Here is an 18,821-nt window from a genome sequence, read left to right as displayed (position 1 = left end):
AAGGTATAAACATAACTCCATGTTGCAGCCTCCAGGATGTCCCTGGTAGGGACCCCTCTGATAAAAGCTGCAGAGATGGAGGTTGCCCTTGTGGAATGTGTCCTGATCCCCCTAAGGAGGTGGTTTCCCGTGGTGTTTGTAACTGAAATTGATACAGTGTGCTATCCATGTGGAGATCCTTTGTTTGGATATGGCCTTGTCCTCCGGCCCTGCTGCAAAGCTGACTAGTAACTGGTCAGTTTTCCTAAAGGGCTTAGTCCTATCCAGGTAGAATCTGAGCTGCCTGTGCACATCTAAAGAGTACAGGATCCTTTCCCTCTTATTTTGAGGCTTAGGGAAAAAGGTGGGCAAATGAATAGATTGGTTGAGAGCCACACTGGACACCACTTTAGGTTTGAAAGTTGGGTTAGTCCTGAGGGAGACTCTGTCAGCATGAAAAATGATGAAGGATTCCACAGCCATGAGTGCTTGTAGCTCAGACACTCTTCTACCTGAAGTGATGGCCAGAAGCAAGGCTGTTTTCCAAGAGAGGAATTTTAACTCTGCTGAAGCTGCAGGCACAAAGGGAGGTAGTCTGAGCTTTTCCAACACAAAGTTAAGGTCCCAAGCTGGGGTAGGAGCTCTTCTGGGTGGCCTTAAGTTGTTAGCCCCTCTTAGGAACTGTTTGATGAAGGAGTGAGAAAAGAGAGGTGGCTCTTTGCTGTAACAATAAGAGATGGCAGAGGCATGAATTTTAATAGATAAAAGAAAAGGACAGGCCCCTGTGAAGTAGGTCTGCTAAGTAATCCAGGATGAGAGGTAAGGAGGGCTGTGCGGGTTCAGCTCCTTTAGCCTGGATCCAGGTGCAATACCTTTTCAACTTGTCAGCATAGGATTTTCTAGTGCTGGGATGTCTGGTCTCATGTATAATGCCTAGGGATTACTTGCTTAGGCCAGCCACTGGAGGAGAGGTCAGGGAATACGCCAGGCTGCCAGTTTCAGGGTCTGCAATTGTGGATTTAAGAATTCTCCATTCTGCTGGGTCAGGAGAGTTGGAATCTGAGGGATGTGCCATGAAGGCAGCGGTGACAGACTGCGCATTAGTGGGTACCAGTGTTAGCATGGCCAGTCTGGGGCAAACAGGAGTGCTCTTGGTTTTTCCTCCCTTATTTTGAGTAGTACCCTTGAAAGAAAAGGTAGATGGGGAAAATGCATAGATGGAGAAGTTTACCCATTGGAGCATAGGGCATCCACTTTCCAGGCCTTGCTGTGAGATTCCCTGGTGCAGAATTTACTGAGCTAGTGGTTGTTGTGGGAGGCAAATAGGTCCACCTTCGGTGTACCCCATTTTTGGGTTACAAGGCTGAAGGTGCTGTGGTTCAATTGCCACTCGTGTGGGTCTGGGAGATTTCTGCTTAAATTGTCTGCCAGAGAGTTTTGGTTGCATGGCAGGAGATGTGCTAGCAGGTGAATTTGCATAGCTGAAGCCGTGTGCCAATGGGTCATGGCTAGCCTGCAGAGTGGATAAGAGTGAGTTCCTCCCTGCTTGTTGATGTACCACATCACTGTGGTGTTGTCTGTTTTGATTAGTAGAGGCCCTGGAGAGAGTAGGGGTTTGAAAGCTGTCAGAGCATGCTGAACAGCTAGCATATCTTTTTGGTTTATGTGCAGATTATTTGATTTGGGCTCGTGGCCCTGAATGCACCTGCCGTCCAGGTGCACACCCCAGGCATAGTCTGATGCATCTGTGGTTAGGGTCTGGGCGGCATGGGGTTGTGAAAAGTGAAGGCCCTTGTTGTGGATGCATGCTGCTGCCCACCAAAGAAAATCTTTCCTTAGACAAGGTATCATAGGTATGACAGTTTCCAGGTCCTGACAGTGTTGACACCAAAGGCTTTTTAAGTACCACTGAAGTTTCCTCATATGCAGTCTGGCATATGGAATGAGTAGAATGCAGGAGGCCCTGAACCCTAGAGCTTGCAGGATTTTCCTTGTGGATAACTGGGTTTTGGTGGCTAGTTGCGAGAAGTAGCCTGCCAGATAGGCTTGTTTTTCTGGAGCAAGGAATGCCATCTGGGATGCTGTGTCCAGGCTTGCTCCCAGGAATACAATTTTTTGAGTGGGAACTAGTTTGGATTTCTTTTTGTTTATAGTGTACCCCAGTGAGGTCAGTAGGTCCTTTACAAAGGTCAGGTGCTGTAACAGCTTTTCCTGACTGTCTGCCTGAATCAGGCAGTCGTCCAAGTAGGGGTAAATTTGAATATTTCTTTGTCTGCAAAAAGCAATGGCAGGAGCCAGGCATTTTGTGAAAACTCTGGGAGCAGTGAATAAGCCAAACAGAAGCGCAGAGGTCTGAAAGTGCATAGATCCTGCCCCGAAACGTACATATTTCCTGCAAGAATCCCTGATTGGGATGTGCAGATAGGCCTCTTTTAGGTCTAGGGTGGCTAACCAAGCATCTTTAGATAGCATAGGAAGAAGCTGCTGGAGGGTGAGCATTTTGAATTTTGGTATCACCAGGAAGGTGTTTAGAATTGATAGATCTAGGATTGGGCGCCAGGTGCCCTCTTTTCTGGGTACCAGGAAAAGTCTAGAATAGAAACCTTGGCCTATCTGATCTGCAGAAGCAGGCTGTATTGCCGTCATGGAGAGCAGAGAATGAACTTGGCTTTGGGCCTCTGCCCACTGGTTTGGAGGAAGATCTGGGTACCCTTTTGGGGTTGGCAGTGTGTGGAAATAAAATTTGTACCCCTGGGACACTATGTGGAGGACCCATCGGTCGTTGCTGATGGAGGCCCAATTTTTTGCATGGAAGGCAAGTTTTGCTACTAGGGACACAAGCAGGCAGGCAGAGGTAAAGGGGTGGAGTTGAAAAGTCATTGTGAGTTCTTTCCATAAGGGGGTGGCTTAGCACTCTCTGTTTTTGAAGTGGAGGTACTCCATTGCTTAGATCTCTGCATTCCCTGGGACTGCTGTCTGGGGGGTCTACTTCCCCTAGGTCTAGTCTGAGCTGGCCTTGAGGGGGCTGGAAAGGACCAGTGCTTGGAGGGGCAATGCCTACTGAATCTTGAAGGATGGACTTTCAAAAAGTCATTAACTGTCTGCATATATTTAGCTTTTTCTTCCATCTTTTATAAAACCTCTTCTGCCTTGGTGCCAAACAAATTGTCTTTGTTCAATGGTGAGTCCAATAATTTTGATTTGACATGGTCTGGCAAGGTCTGTTCCTTAAGCCAAGCATGCCTTCTAAGTACAGAACCTGTGACTGTTGCCCTGCTGGATGCTTCTAGGGCATCAAAGCCACATTGCAAGGTGTGCTTAGTAACTTGGTTTGCAGAATGCATAAGCTCCTGTAATTCTTAATTTTCTGCACAAGCTGGAAAGGTAGATAATTTTTGTTTAAGGAGTTCCATTGTATGTTGCTGGTATTTCAACATGTGGAACTGACAATTTAGTGCTCTAATAGCAAGAGTTGCAGAGGTGTATACTTTCTTACCCCATCTGTCTAAGGCTCTGGAATCCCTGTCTGAAGGGGTGGGATTCTTAGCTGTGGTTGCTTTTAATCCTTTAGGTCCTTGGGAGATGACCTCTGGGTCAGCAGTAGGATTTTTGAAAAGAAATTTGTGTGAGTCAGGGACTATGTAATATCTGTCAGGTTTTCCTGGAGAAGGTGGTAGGGTGTCAGGAGTTAAATTGGATTCCATAAAAACATCATCCACAGCATCCAGGACAGGAGGAATTGCTAAGGGTCTGTGCTGTGGCAAATCTAAAAATTCCCTGAATCTCTTTTTGGACTGAGGATAATCCTGCCATTCCCAATGGAAATGTTCTCTCAAAGTATGTAGGGTTTCACCAAAAGAAAAATCCTCTAGAGGAGAGGCAGAAGGAATGGATTCCTCTGCATCTGAATCCTTATAAGCAGACAAGGGCATGTCTTCATATTCAGAAACCTGAGTCGTTGGACTCATGGTCAGATAAAGCTGCTGGGGACACGTCTCTTTTTCTTTTGGAAGGGATCGGCTGGCTTCCCCTAATAAGCATGATAAGGTCTTCTGCCATTTTAAGCATCTGAGATTGAAGCATGGAAGCAGGTGCTTGAGCTTAGGTCATCAGTATTTTAGGCGTAGTTCGTATCCTGGGCCTTAGAAACTTGGTAGTTTTACAAAGAACTGAAGACACAACAGAAGTCGTTGGTTTTGTGTCGAATATCGGTAGTGCGTAGAACTTCCTTGAAAGCCAGTGCCTGCTCACCGGCTCTGGACCCATCCAAGATAGAGACATCCGCAGGGTCATTAGTCAAAAAAGAGTCTCGCGGCATACTGGCCTCCAAACGGTTCTCGGTAGCGGCCTGCGAATTCATAGAAGTGGGCATCAGGGGCTGCAAAAGCGCCTCACTGAGTACAGGCGAACTGGTGACTAGCTTAACAGAAGCGTCATCTGCAGTTTTGGGCCTGTGCGGTCTGTCTCTGTCTTTATCCTTACGTTTTTTCGGAAGATCGGTAGTCAGATGGCTTACTGAAGCCATTTCAGAATACAGAGTTCGAGAGCAAAAGTATTTAGCTCTGATAAGGGCCCGATGATGTATAGTTCTGGCATAGAACAAAGCACAAAACCGACAGCGATGGAAGTCATGGTCTGGGCCTAAACAGGTGACGCAGTAAGAATGGAAATCTCGGTGTGGTATTTGCTTTCCACAGGCGAGGCAATTGTTAACTTTTTCTGACATGGGTTAGAGCAAGAAAAAAGGATCCCCAATGGGGTACTTAGCTTTAGAAGACTTCAACTTCAATTTCAGAAACGAAAACTCAGGTAGCGGCTGACTGGCACTCATGCGAACTGCTTCTGCTTCGGGCTCCTCGGCAAGAAAGACTGATGTAATGGTGTTGGCTGCCTGATTTTATACCACTGACGACCTGACGTCAGTCCTGGAATGACAGCAACCGATGCAGAAATACTAAGCCTCTGGTATTCGGGCCAACTGAGGGCTACCCATGGCAGGTTAACCCAAGTGTGATGACTGCAACAGTGAAACTCGAAGAACATCTTCCTTTGCACTGCTTTTTAAATGTTTGTGTTCCTGACTTTAAAATGTTCCAGGGCTGGAAGGAAAATGTTTGTTGTATTTTGGTATATGGAATTTAAACAGTTGTTTTACTCCATGGCTCAGTTTCCCTCTTCATCAAATCTCTTCAGAACATCAGCAGATGAAGTTCCAAATAAAACTTCTTTATCAAGGAAGGAATTGAGAAATTAAGATTTGACATAATCTGGGAAAGTTTTGTTCCATAACCATGAATATCTGTGTATAACTCATCCAGCTGCTACAAACATAGGTACTGTAACTGTGGCATCATAGCAACATCTCAATGAATGTTTGGTAACCTGAATGACTGAGGAAAGCACAGTTAGTAATGAGGACTTAGATTCTGAAGTAGGTAAGTCTACAATAGCCTTCTTCATGTCATTAAATGATCCCAGAAGGTACTTGGACACGTGCTTAATAAATGACAGTTCTAAAAGTTAAAGTTGGAGATATGTAAACAATATTTTTTTCCAAATCTATCAAAGGTTTGCCACCTTGTCTGAGGGAACCAGATTTGATGCAGCAACATGTTTCGGGTCAGCTCTGGGATTAAGGAAAAGGTATTTATGAGACTGACATACCAAGTAAAGTTTATCTGATTCCTAGGACTATGTGCCTGACTATCAAAGGAAGTATTGGCAGCATTAAAGAAGTCCTCAGCTGATCCAGTAATTGGAGGTATAGTCACTGGTTTGGGGGTTTCTACTTGTAAGATATCATAGTACCTCTATAGTGTTTCATATATTTTCTTAAGCTCCCATTTAAATAAGCTTTTCATCCTTCCAATAGTATAAAAAAGACAATTCTTACAGGAGCTTTTAAAGAAATATGTTGACCTCTATCTAGGTCAGAAGTGAAGGCGGTGTTCCTGGATGGAAAGCTTGCTGAAAGTGTACTTAAACTGGCTATAAACCAGGTCCAGCTGCAGGCAAACTGACAGAAAGGGTGACCAGTCTAATATTAAGTGATATAGATTTAAGGTATCCCACAAATCCTGTTGTTTACTTCATGCAATAAAATAACCCTAAGCGATTTTTTTTTTGTGATGGGCCTACCTTTATGTGAACAATGGCCAGCTGATCAGGTCCAAGCTCCATGAACACAACTGCTGGAACTTTTTTCAACCACTGGTCATATAATTTACATGTAGGTCCTGCAGGATCTCCATTAATAGGTAGCTTCTCATTTCTCACTATTGCGCAACTGCAAAGTTGATATATAAGTTAGGAGGGTTGGGGGCTTGTCCCCTACAAAAATGCTTATTTTGATTTGTGGATGGTGTGTAACTGAAATGTGTTTTTATTAGCTCTGACTGTGCATCTGCTTTTTGAATGACAATATCTCATTTGTTCACATAAGAAGATTTTTATGATAAGTTATGGGATCCATTTTAAGCAAAAGGAGATAAAAAGGATATTGGGAATGCAATTTTGTGGCTTTTTAACTGAGGATTTAATTCACTTTTGATGCGAGCAAAAGCAGGGGAAATATGCTTTTCACTCCTTACCAGCATATAAAGGCACATAAGTAGTACATGTATACATATGCAATTTACACAGGAATCTCCAGCTCAGAAGACCCACTTTTCAGTATAGCCCAGGGAGAAAAACTCCAACGGAACAGGTTAAAACTGCAAACGTGAAGTTTTTTATTTACAAGTGGAGCTTTTCTCCTTAGGTGACAACTAAAAATGGATTTTGCTCATTAGGACTAACCAAGTCAAAAAAAATTACAAATAAATATGAGGTGTGGACAGCTGATAAGGTACCTATACAGATGACTTTGTATTATTTAATGGTGGGTGGAGTATGGAAGCCATGCTGTGAAGGTGGTGAACAGATTTTGTTTCAACCCTTGGGGTGATGTAAAGCTAACAAAATGCTTGTCATTCCTCCCTAGTATATAAAGCCTTTTTATATAGCATTTATTTTGAGAAACTGTGATTCTTTCACATATATGACTAGGTTTGGCAAAATGCATTTTGATAAACTGTTCCAAACTTAAACTATCTATTCACACTCATACAAGCACATCTGCTTGTGTGTGTTTGTGTGTGTGTGTGTGTGTGTGTGTGTGTGTGTGTGTGTGTGTGTGTGTGTGTGTGTGTGTGTGTGTGTGTGTGTGTGTGTGTGTGTGTGTCTGACAAGTGAAAAATTTGCTATATTTTATCTTGCAATGTGCATGAAATTCCATTTATAATCATCATTCATTATTACATTGTATGTAACAGAGGATATACTTTATTATATTCTGAGGTACAGATAAGATTTCACTGCTAATGAACAGAAGGTTTTGGTAAGTGCTTACTGTTACACAGAATATAACGATGCAAGCAGGTGCAGCAAAATCCAAGCTATGTTACTACAATGTAATTCATTAGTCCTTATCTGTTAATACAGAAATAACCTTTGTAACATATACAGCATATTGTTCCCCATATCTGCCAACTATGGCTTAGTTTTAATTGTTTGTGGTACTTCTCTGTTCTACCTTGTTGGTCTTCAGCTGAGCTATTTGGTTACAACACTTGAGCAGCACACTGGCATGCTTTAAGGCCAATGAGCTCCATTCCAGATATGGCACAACACACTCATTTGCAGATTTTCACAGCTGAAGCTCTGCACTTTTTAGGGCCACCTTATCTTTCCTTTGTCCAGTAGCACTCCAGCAGCAGACCCATACTTAGCAAAGTACAGTTGTGTACACTTAACATAAATGTAGATGTTGGAGTGTATTCACTGTTGCAGTCATCACATTTGGGTTATCTGCTTGCAGTAGCCCTCGGTTGGCCTGATTATCAAAGTCTTGGGTCCTGCATCAGTTGCTGTCTCATCTTCCATGATGTCAGGTAGTCAGGGGTATAAAGCATGCAGCCGACGCCATTACATCAGTTTTTCTTGCCTCAGATGTCAGGTGCCCCCCTTAATGGGAAGCAATTAAATATAAATATCCAAGGTTATACCTCCAACAAAAAAGCAAATACACCAAAAAGCTTTTAAGTATAGTAGAGAAGAATAGAGGTATAGCCAAAAGAAGTCAGGGGGAATGGAGGGAGGGTAACCAGGACTGCAACAGTGAATACACTCGAACATCTACATTCATGGTAAGTGTACACAATTGTACTATGTTCTTCGTGTTTCACTGTTGCAGTCATCACATTTGGGTAGATTCCCAAAGCTAAGAATGGTTGGAGGAAATTAGATAGCATTAGGACCAGCTATAAGGCCCTGCAATACTGCAGTGGCAAAGCCAGCTCTGGATTTAGAGAAAATTGGTAAATGGTAATGCTTGGTGAAAGTATGTACAGAACTCCAGGTAGCAGCTTCTAGGATGTCTCTGGTAGGGACACCTCTGAGAAAGGCTGTAGAGGTAGATGCAGCCCTGGTTAAATGGGGTCTAATCCGCTGTGGGATAGGTTTTCCATGGTGCTTATAGCAGAAATGAATGCAATGGCCTATCTATTTAGAAATGGTTTGCTTTGAAATAGCCTTCCCCTCTGCCCCTGCAGCAAATGCCACCAGCAGTTGTTCAGATTTCCTTTGAGGTTTACTCCTGTCCAAGTAAAATCTAAGTTGTCTGTGCACATCTAAGGAGTGCAGTATCCGTTCCCCTTTGTTCTGTGGATTAGAAAAGAAGGTTGGCAAATGAATGGACTGATTAAGAGCCACACTGGATACCACCTTGGGCATGAAAGAGAGATTGGTCCTGAGGGATACCCTGTCTGCATGAAAGATGATGAAAGGCTCTACTGCCATAAGAACCTGTAATTCAGATACCCTTCTTGCTGAAGTGATTGCTAAAAGGAAAGCTGTTTTCCAAGAAAGGAATTTTAACTCTGCAGTTGTAGCTAGCTCAAAAGGAGGAAGAGTGAGTTTTTTCAATACAAAATTAAGGTCCCAGGCTAGAGTTGGGGCTCTCCTGGGTGGTCTTAAGTTTTTGGCCCATCTCAGAAACTGCCTTGAGCAGTGGGTGAGAAAAGAGGGGTGGTTATGTGTTGTAATGAGCTGAAATGGCTGAGGCATGAATTTTGATGGAGGAAAAGAAAAGGCCCTTGTGAAGCATCTCAGTTAAGTTTTGAAGAATCTGAGGTAAATTGGGCGCTGCTATGGCCATCCTCTGAGTTTGGTTCCAGGCACAGAATCTTTTCCATTTTTCAGCATAAGATTTTCTAGTACTAGGCCTCCTTGCCTCCAAAATGACATCCAACACTTGTTTACTGAGGGATGGTAACGGAGAGATTAGGTAATTAGCCAGGCTGCCAGGTTCAGGGTTTGAAGCTGGGGGTGCAGAATCTGGCTCTCCTGGTGAGAAAGCAGGGTAGGGATCTGAGGTAGGTCCCATGGGGCCAGCTGTGACACACTGCGCAAGAGGGGGTACCAGTGTTGGCGTGGCCAGTCTGGTGCAATCAGTATCATCCTTGGTTTGTCCTGTTTGATCTTTAGTTGTACTATGGAAAGGAGAGGCAGAGGAGGGAAGGCATAAACTGATAGATTTTCCAGCTGAAGGACATATCATCCACTTTCCAATCTTGTTTGTGGGGAGTCCTTGTGCAGAATTTGTCCAATTGGTAGTTCTGGGGGGAGGCAAACAGGTCTATATCTGGGATCCCCCATTTGTTGATCAACATGTTGAAAATCTTTGGTTCCAGTTTCCACTCATGTAGGTCCATGAGATTTCTGCTTAGTTCGTCTGCCAGTGTATTTAGTTTTCCTGGCAGGAATTGAGCCTGTAGATGCACTTGGTAGCTCAAGGCTGTCTTCCACAGAGCCATGGATAGTCTGCAGAGGGGGTAAGAATGGGTACCCCCTTGCTTGTTTATGTACCACATAACAGTGGTGTTGTCTGTCTTTACCATTAATTGTCCTGGAAGAATGTGGTCCTTGAAGGCTGTCAGAGCATTCTGTATAGCTAACATTTCTTTTTGATTGATATGCAGGTGCATTTGACTTGGATTCCATTTGCCCTGAATGCACTTCCCTGCCACGTGAGCCCCCCCATGCATAGTCTGATGCGTCTGTTGTTAGAGTTTGGGTGGCAGCGGGTAGAGTGAATGGTAGTCCCTTGTTTTGGTGGCAGGCCTCTGCCCACCAAAGGAATTCTAACTGTAGGCAAGATATGATAGGAATCACTGCTTCTAGATCCTGAGAATGTTGACATCATAGGCTTTTTAGATACCATTGTAGTTTCCTCATATGCAGCCTTGCATATGGAATTAGTAGAATGTATGAGGCCATGAACCCCAAGGCTTGCAGTATTTGGCTTGCAGATAGCAGGGTTTTTGCGGTCACTAGTTTGAAGTAACTTGTCAAACGAATTTGTTTCTCTGGCGTGAGGAAAGCCATCTGGGAAGTTGTGTTCAAGCTTGCTCCCAGGAATATAATTTGTTGACAGGGTACCAGATGTGATTACTTTTCGTTTATGGTGTACCCCAGACAAGTTAACACCTTTTGTACAAATGCCAGATGATTCAGAAGTATGTCCTGACTTTCTGCCTGAATTAGACAATCATCCAGGTATGGGTATATTTGAATATTTCTCTGCCTGCAAAATGCAATGACTGGAGCTAGGCGCTTTGTGAATACCCTGGGCGCAGTAGATAAGCCAAAGGGCAGTGCAGAGAACTGATAGTGCATGCAGCCTGCTTTGATGTAGGTATTTTTTGCAAGATTCCCTGATTGGAATGTGCAGGCAGGCTTCCTTTAAATCCAGTGTTGCCAACCAGGCATCTTTACTTATCATTGGAAGCAACTGGTAAAGAGTTAGCATCTTGAATTTTGGAATCACCAAAAAGGTGTTTAGGATAGACAGGTCCAAGATAGGACGCCATGAGTAGTCTTTTCTGGGTACCAGGAAATGTCTTGAGTAGAAACCTTGTCTCTTTTCCTCTTCTGGTACAGTCTAAATAGCCTTTAATCTTAAGAGAGAGAGAGTACTTGCTTTTGAGCCTCTGCCCACTGATTTGGGGGTAGATCTGGCCAACCGTTTGGGGTTGGTAACGTGTGGAAGTGAAATCTGTATACTTGGGAAACTATGTTTAAAACCCATTTGTCCTGGGTAATAAGTTCCCATTTTTTTGCTTGCAGAGCAATCTTTCCCCCTAAAGGAGAAATCAGTTGAGAAATGCTTGGAAGTTTTAAAGTTAAGTCATTGAGACAGTTTACCATAGGGAGGAGTCTTACTACTCTCTGATTTGGAAGTGGGAGCCGCCCACTGCTTAGTCCTGTGTGTACCCTGGGATTGAAGCCTGGGTGTTCTGCTGGTTCTGGGTTTGGACTGAGAAGGCCTGGAAGAGGCAGGAAAGGACCATTTTTTGAGGGCCAATGCCTACTAAATCTAGGAGGCTGCACTTGTAAGAAATCTTTAATAGTTTGTATAGATTTAGCTTTTTCCTCCATCTTTCTAAGAACTTCTTCTGCTTTGTCGCCAAACGGGCGGTCCTGATTTAAGGGAGCACCCAGTAATTTAGTTTTAACATGATCTGGTAAAGATTGCTCCTTAAGTCAAGCATGCCTTCTAAGTACAGACCTAGTGACAGCAGCCCTGCAAGTGAATCAAAACCACATTGCAAAGTATGTTTTCCAACCTGTTCAGCAGAATGCATTAAATCCTGTAAATCCTTATTTTCAGCACAATCAGGAATCAACATCATTTTCTGTTTAAGCAATCCAATAATATGCTGCTGATAGTTTAACATATGAAACTGGCAATTTAAGGCCCTGATGGCCAAGGTTGCAGAGGTGTATACCTTCTTACCCCATCTATCCAGGGCCGTGGAATCTCTATCAGAGGGGGCATGGTTTTTGACAGTAGTAGCCTTAATGCCCTTGGGTCCCTGTGAAATGGTCTCAGGATCTGCAGTAGGATTTTTAAAAAGGAACTTGTGAAAATCAGGAACCCTGTAATATCTATCAGGTTTTCTTGGAGCAGGAGGTAAAGAGTCAGGGGCCAAGCTAGATTCCAAAAAAGGCATCGCCAACAATGTCCAGCACAGGAGGGATAGCTAAAGGCCTGTGCTGAGGCAGGAGTAAGAAATCTCTAAGCCTCTTTTTAGAATCAGAGTAATCTTGGCTTTCCCAGTGAAAATGCTCCCTAAGAGTATGCAAGGTTTCACCAAAAGAAAAATCCTCTGGGGGAGAAGCAGAGGGAATAGAGTCCTCTGCATCAGAATCCTCATAGGTAGATAAGGGTAAATCCTGGTCATCAGAGGAGACAGAAATTTCAGAATCCTGGTCAGAAGTATCATAAGCAAATTCAGTCCTAGGTCTCTTAGAGGGGGAAGGCTGGCTTCCCCTGATTAAAGTAATAAGGTCTTCAGCCATTCTTATCATTTGTTTTTTAGGCATAGAGGCCTGACCATGCGGTCTGGGCGTCAGTTTGCTAGGCATGGTTCGAGTTTTAGGCCTAGAAGAAGAAGATGGCAATAGTTTAATATGCAAGTCAGTAGGCCTGAATACACCCTCAGAAGCCGGTGCCTGCACAGCGGCTCCGGACCCATCCAAGGTAGAGACATCTGCAGGTTCCACAGTTGAAGCATCTCTTGGCATATCGGACTCCGAATGGGTCTCAGTAGAGGTCTGCGAGTCTGAAGTAGTGGGTATCATGGGCTGCAAAAGAGCCTCACTGAGTACCTGCGAACTGGCAACTAGCTTAGGAGAAGCATCGTCGGCAGCTTTGGACCTAGGCGGCCTGTCCCTGTCTTTATCTTTGCATTTTTTTGGAACGTCGGTAGTCGGGTAGCTTACCGAAGACATATCTGGATAATTGAACCGAGCACCAAAATATATAGAAGCGAAAATATACAGACGACGAATAGTTCATTGTTTAAATAAGGCACAAAACTGATAGCGAGGTACATCGTGGTCAGGGCCTAGGCAAGGAATACAGTACGAATGAAAATCTTTATGAGGTATTTGCTTTCAACAAGAAATATAATTATTGACTTTTACTGACATCGGTTTAGAGCAAGAAAAAGTTTCCCCAATGGGGTATTTAGCTTTAGTTGAAGACTTTGGTTCTGAAACTCGAAAATGAAAATTTCAGGAGTAGGCCGACCGGCACTTGTGAACTGCTTCTGCTTCGGGCACCGTACAGCAAGAAAGACTGATGTAATGGCGACGGCTGCATGCTTTATACCCCTGACTACCTGTCATCACGGAAGATGGGACAGCAACTGACGCAGGACCTCAGACTTTGATAATCAGGCCGACTGAGGGCTAATGCAAGCAGATAACCAAATGTGATGACTGCAACAGTGAAACACGAAGAACATCACCCCATTGTACAGGAGAGCTGGTCATTAGCCACACTTTCCGATGCTCCAGCAGGCTCCTCCAGTATCCATGCCCACTATCTGAACCCGTGTTTCCAGGTCTGCAATTAACGTTTCATCCTTGAAAATCCATCAAAACTGAAAGTCTGGCATCATAAGCTAAAGACTGCCTTAACTAATTTGTTTTAGTATTTCACCTGTTCATGTTACAATGAAGCTGCATGACAAATATTATGCTTCACATGACCAAGAACACAGCATCTGTACTCGTTTGCATCTCTTTCTACTTGTTGGTGTACTGATTCTTTAACACCTATCTTTGAGAAAATGGTGACTTACCAAATACATTGACTGTTGTGGTCCTGTTGCTAGTCCCTGCCACATTGTTGGCTGTACAGATGTATTGCCCTCCATCTTGAAGGCGGACATGTTCAATGTGCAGACTTCCATCTTTTCGTATAGTGATGTACGGACTGGAGACCAGCTGTAAAAAAATGTATATATTTAACAATGTAAAAAAAAAAGTGTTTGCATTTAGCAGTTGTCTTGTCCAATCTACCCACTTATTCACTCTCTGACCATCTAGCTTCCCCTGGTCAGCTTACTGAGCCATTCTTTCCTCTTTTGGGTGACAACCCATTGACCCATCTATCCCCTTTAGCTGAAGGAGCTGGATGCTGAGTGACGGACATCATCCATGGCAGGTTCAGTCATTTTTTATGCCATGTTTCCTAATTTCCAGTAGTAGCTGTAACATCCAGCTTTCACCTTGCAGTTCATGGAAGCTTCAGTGTTCCATGCATGCTGTTCTTGGCTGTAGTGCTACTCATTGCTGTTCACGTGAAAGGCATCAGGTCCCAAAAAAGAATGGTATGTCATGCTAGTAGCTATTTTTCAGTGGCAAAATTTCAGTTTTACACATCAACTTTTCCTTTAGAAATCAGCAAACCACGTGAGTGTGTCTGTGTATGTCTTTGTGTGTGTGCATCTGTGTATATGAGAGACTTTAAAATGAATGAAGGGGTAATGATATTTACTTCAGTAGTTAATAATTTCATTTTAATTTTACCTTCAGTTCTGTTTATTCTTTCAACGTGCATCAGTCTACTTTTGAGATTTTTTTGTTTTAATATAAGGCAGTCAAACTGACTATAATACAAGTTTATTCTGCCAAGGCTGCCATTATTTTGGACACAAGACAAAGTATGAACATAAAGCAGACTCAGAAGGAAGAAAATGATTTTGGTATAGCTCCCTCTAGTAAGTTCTCAGCACTCAGGTTTGCTAAACTGTGGTGAAACGTCACTGCTCTAAAGATTCACATCCCCCTAATGCTGCATTACAAGTCGTTTTTTTTTTTTTTTTTTTTTAGTAATGAGTCAGAGGAAACTCATATGTGAGATGTACCGGAAGTATATGGCAAGTTGCCTCACTTACCTAATTAGGGTGAAAACAAGTACAAATATCTGGGCAGATGCACAGATGTCTTAACCAGAAAGCCACTGGATAAACACAGAAATGTATCTGGGAGGGTATTCACAGAGCTCCCCTTACGATAGCAGGAAGATATAATATATTCTTATAAAAGTAGGAAAATACTAGCAAACTAGGCAAAGCAATCTTAACACTAGACATCTTCTTTTTACCATACATTGACACCTGCAGGTCAAACATCACAGAAATTATAGGACCAAACTTAACTATTATCAGGGACCAGTTTTGTTTTATTTTTTGCAGAATCTGGCTTATCAAGAAACCTCTGATGTTATTAACATCAAGGAAGGTTACCAAGTAAAGACAGAAACAATAAACCAAAGGTCCTTGAGGAGATGCATACGAGACCAATTAAAAATCCTTGACAAAATACATAAATATATGTAGAAAGGCACTTCTAAACATCCCTTTTGTCAAGGCATCATGGGAGATACCCAAATTTTAGCTGGAAAAAATACTCAAATAGGTTCATAGGTTCATAGGTTCATACTAGGCTATCTGCCCGAGGGCATTTACAAGCCTAGCCCATAGTTTTGTGGCTTACGCCACCCCTTTAGTATGGGGAACTATACCCATTATTTTGCTGTGCCTCTGTTGAGCAGTGACACTGAGGTAATCCCTGGGGTATATCTGCGATCTCCCATCCATTGGTCAAGATTTCTCTTGAACAAGGCCAGCGAGGTGCTCTGCCTCACATATACCGGGATTTTATTCCACAGCATAGGGAGTCTTTGGGTGATGAATCTATCCCTCCAGCACGTCCTATTAATAGCCGTGTCGAGGTTTAAGTCTCCGCCCTTGTGGCTCTGACGGATCTAGATTTTTGAGGTGAAGCATATTCATCAAATCTGGGTTTGACATGGCCTTGTATGTTAGGCAAAGGTCACCTCTGAGCAAGCGTGCGACTGAATAGAGCTGGAGTTCTTTCAGTCGGGCAGCATAGGACAGATGTTTGAGACCCTTTATCCTTTTGGTGAGGAACTTTTGTGGCCTCTCCAGCTGCTGCAAGTGTCGGGTCAGATACATTCCGAATGGGGCATTGTACTCAATCATTGGTCTGATGAGTGATGAGTATAGGAGACTATGACCTCCCTTGATCTAGATGAGAATCCCTTCATGATAAGGTGGGCAATGTAGAAGGTCTTCCTAACTACTTTAGCTACATGGGTGTCGAATGACAGACTACTATCAACCTGGGTCCCCAGGTCCCTGATAACTTCTTCTGTACTCAGTGGATTGCCACCTATTTGGTAGCTAGGGGTAACCTTGTTTTTCCCGAAGGGTATGACTATGCATTTTTTGGCATTTAACTTTAGGCCATGGCTCTGGCACCAGTTATCCGTTTCTGTGAGACCCTTCTGAAGGATATCTGTGTCAGATGTGTTGAAGGATATATCCGCACACCAGCATAAAAATGCACAGTGGCACACAGCATCATGTAGTCAGGAGAAGTCAGAATTTGATAGACATTGCTGCATTTTAAGTACCACTGCCACCTTGTCAGCAACTAAAAATGGAGGAGGGCTTATGCTCACAAATCGTTAGCTCAGGATGAATCTTTTGCTGTTATTAACACTACAGGTGGGTACCAAGAAGGCAGAAAAATTTAGTCTTGCCCTCTACTGAAACATAGGTGTCACTAGTGAAATCTTATTTACCATGATCTGTAGACTGATGAAGTTCCTCAAAAATCATTGAGATCAGCTAATCACTTCATAACAGACCAAATTAGAAACCCCCATCACCCCCAAAAAATTAAAATGCAGCCTGCCCAAATTCTAACTACAAGAAGGTCAAGAACACCAAGCAGCTTATCTGCATGTTTTAAATCCAATGATGACACAGCTACAGAATTAAAACAGGACTTGGCAATTAAATACAGAATGCAATAGTCAAACAGTATACCTTTGATGTTGGAAGCCTGGATTCACATCCTTCAGATATTCATAAAAATGTCTAACAGAAATTCTACCATTGGTTATTTAGTAAATGTATAAAAGTAACCTCAACAACTGATAAAGACAATCAAGGAGTTTCAAAGTTCAGAAGCTGGTTGTACCAGTTCAACAAGATACAACATACTTATTGTACACCTATTTTATGCAGCGCAGGAAAACTATATAAATGTTATTTGCAAGCTTTTAAAAAGTATTTATTTATGTATTGCATTTGTTAACTGAGATGATCCAGCTGGGCAGATAAGCTGCCCCTTTTCAGTGTAGGCCCAGGGGAAAAAAAGCTCCAAAATAAAATAAGTAAAGAGTAAAACAAGAGTTTATACATGTTAGACAATAAGAATAAATACATTTTAGGTGAATATAAGTTCATCACAATTTAATAAACATTTTTTACACCTAATATAAATACAGTACACAGTAGAATGAAAATGTCATACAGTGTTACATTTAAGAAAATTAAAACAAGATTTATGATGACATATAATGCAATTTGTTACAAAGCTCTATGACAGATGCTTTATGGAAGAAAAACTTATGTAAATTGTGAAGTTGGGAATAACCTTAGGAGGTTCTTTGAAGTGCAAAGAGCAGTAGACCAGACTGTGGTTATAACAGGTACAGCATGTGAGTCGTTAAGTTAGTAAAGAGGCTATACAGAGAGTAGATGGGCCTGAGAAAAGAAACTGACAGGCAGCATTTGTTATCCCAGGAGAGGTGCACGCATATAGACAAGTATTTTTAATTTATCTTTAAGGATAGTTTGAAAGAATTATTTGTTTTTGAACATTGTAAGAGAGAAATGTATGGAATTTCAGGTTTTAGAGAGAGAGAATGTGCACAGGGACTCTCCACCAGTATTGTTTGACTTAGTTACAGCTAGCGACATCTTGTAAGAAGAGCACAGTGATATTTTGAGACTGCAGAGTTGGAGAATATTGCTTAGGGCTCGGGATTTGTCTGGATCATATATAAGCTTATGTGTCATAACAAGTTGTGAGCAGGTTAAATAGTGCTTTAATTCCAGCCCTTGAAGTCACTTTAGTGTGAGGTACTGACATGTTATATAATGATGGCTGGTAGCAAATTTTGCAATTTTATTGTAGCACTAGTCAGGTAAGAAGAGCTGATTGGATGGTAAATTGATGAGTATGGGGGCTCTACATAGGACAGTAGGGATGAGATGAGGCAATGCTTATCCTAGCCTGCTCTGGTATGAAGAGTTTGGCTGTATAGAGGGCTCACACTGTTTTATGGGTTTTCTTTACAGCCTGCTTTATGCGGTGGTGAAATTTCAGGTTTTCATCAATCTTAATCCCTAGTAGCTTGGCATGGGTTACCATTTCTATCTTGACATTGTTTGACGATAGAGATGAGAAGGATTTTTTTGGTTGGATAGTTGCTTAGGAACAAATAAGAAAAGGTTGGATTCTTTTTTTTTGGGGGGGGGTTAGAAGGAGCTATGAGTCAGTTAGCCAAGTCTCAATCTGTGAGCCAGCTTCTTGGGTGTACTGTTGTGGCTTAACCATGTTTTTGGCAGAGCAGATGACTGCAGAATTGTCAGCATATTAGATGATGGTTACTTGCTTGGTTGCTAAATACAGAACATTAATAAATATAGTAAAAAGTAGTGAACCTAATATAGGCCTTGAGAGACTCTCACAGTTACTGGGAGAAAAGAACAGGTGTTGTTTTGCTACTTCACAGCTTACTGTCTGTTTGACAGGTAACTGCTAAACCAGGAGAGTGTGGGAATTCCAAGATGGCTGCACACTGATCAACACCTTAACTTCGCCTTCCACAGTATGAAAACAGAAACCGAGAAAAGGGAACCATTGAAATTATTATTTTGGGTAAAATACAGTTACTGCTAGTAAGTACATTGCCTGCATGCCAGCAAAGAAGAAATTTAGAGGACGCAAAAGAAAGTCAACCAGAAAAGGTGAAGAGTACACATTGTCTGGGAAGAATCCTGAAGCTGTTCAGCAAAAGCAGTTCAAGCTTCAGCACTGGTACAAGAGATGGCTTCCAGTAATTTACA

The 18,821-nt window shown here is 42.5% G+C and overlaps 1 protein-coding gene across 1 annotated transcript in view; it reads right to left on the bottom strand.

The window, feature by feature from the left end:
• The window catches only part of HMCN1 (hemicentin 1), a 5,606,893-nt gene that overhangs the window by 3,394,331 nt on the left and 2,193,741 nt on the right, over positions 1-18,821 (bottom strand). The window contains exon 19 of the mRNA XM_044085314.1: positions 13,671-13,815. Coding sequence (XP_043941249.1) covers positions 13,671-13,815 — 145 coding nt within the window. The remainder of the gene's footprint in view (positions 1-13,670; positions 13,816-18,821) is intronic.

Source organism: Protopterus annectens, chromosome 10.part0 (assembly GCF_019279795.1).
Source record: "Protopterus annectens isolate FY-2018-M chromosome 10.part0, PAN1.0, whole genome shotgun sequence".
NCBI lineage: Eukaryota > Metazoa > Chordata > Ceratodontiformes > Protopteridae > Protopterus > Protopterus annectens.
This window is presented reverse-complemented; position numbering and strand designations above follow the sequence as displayed.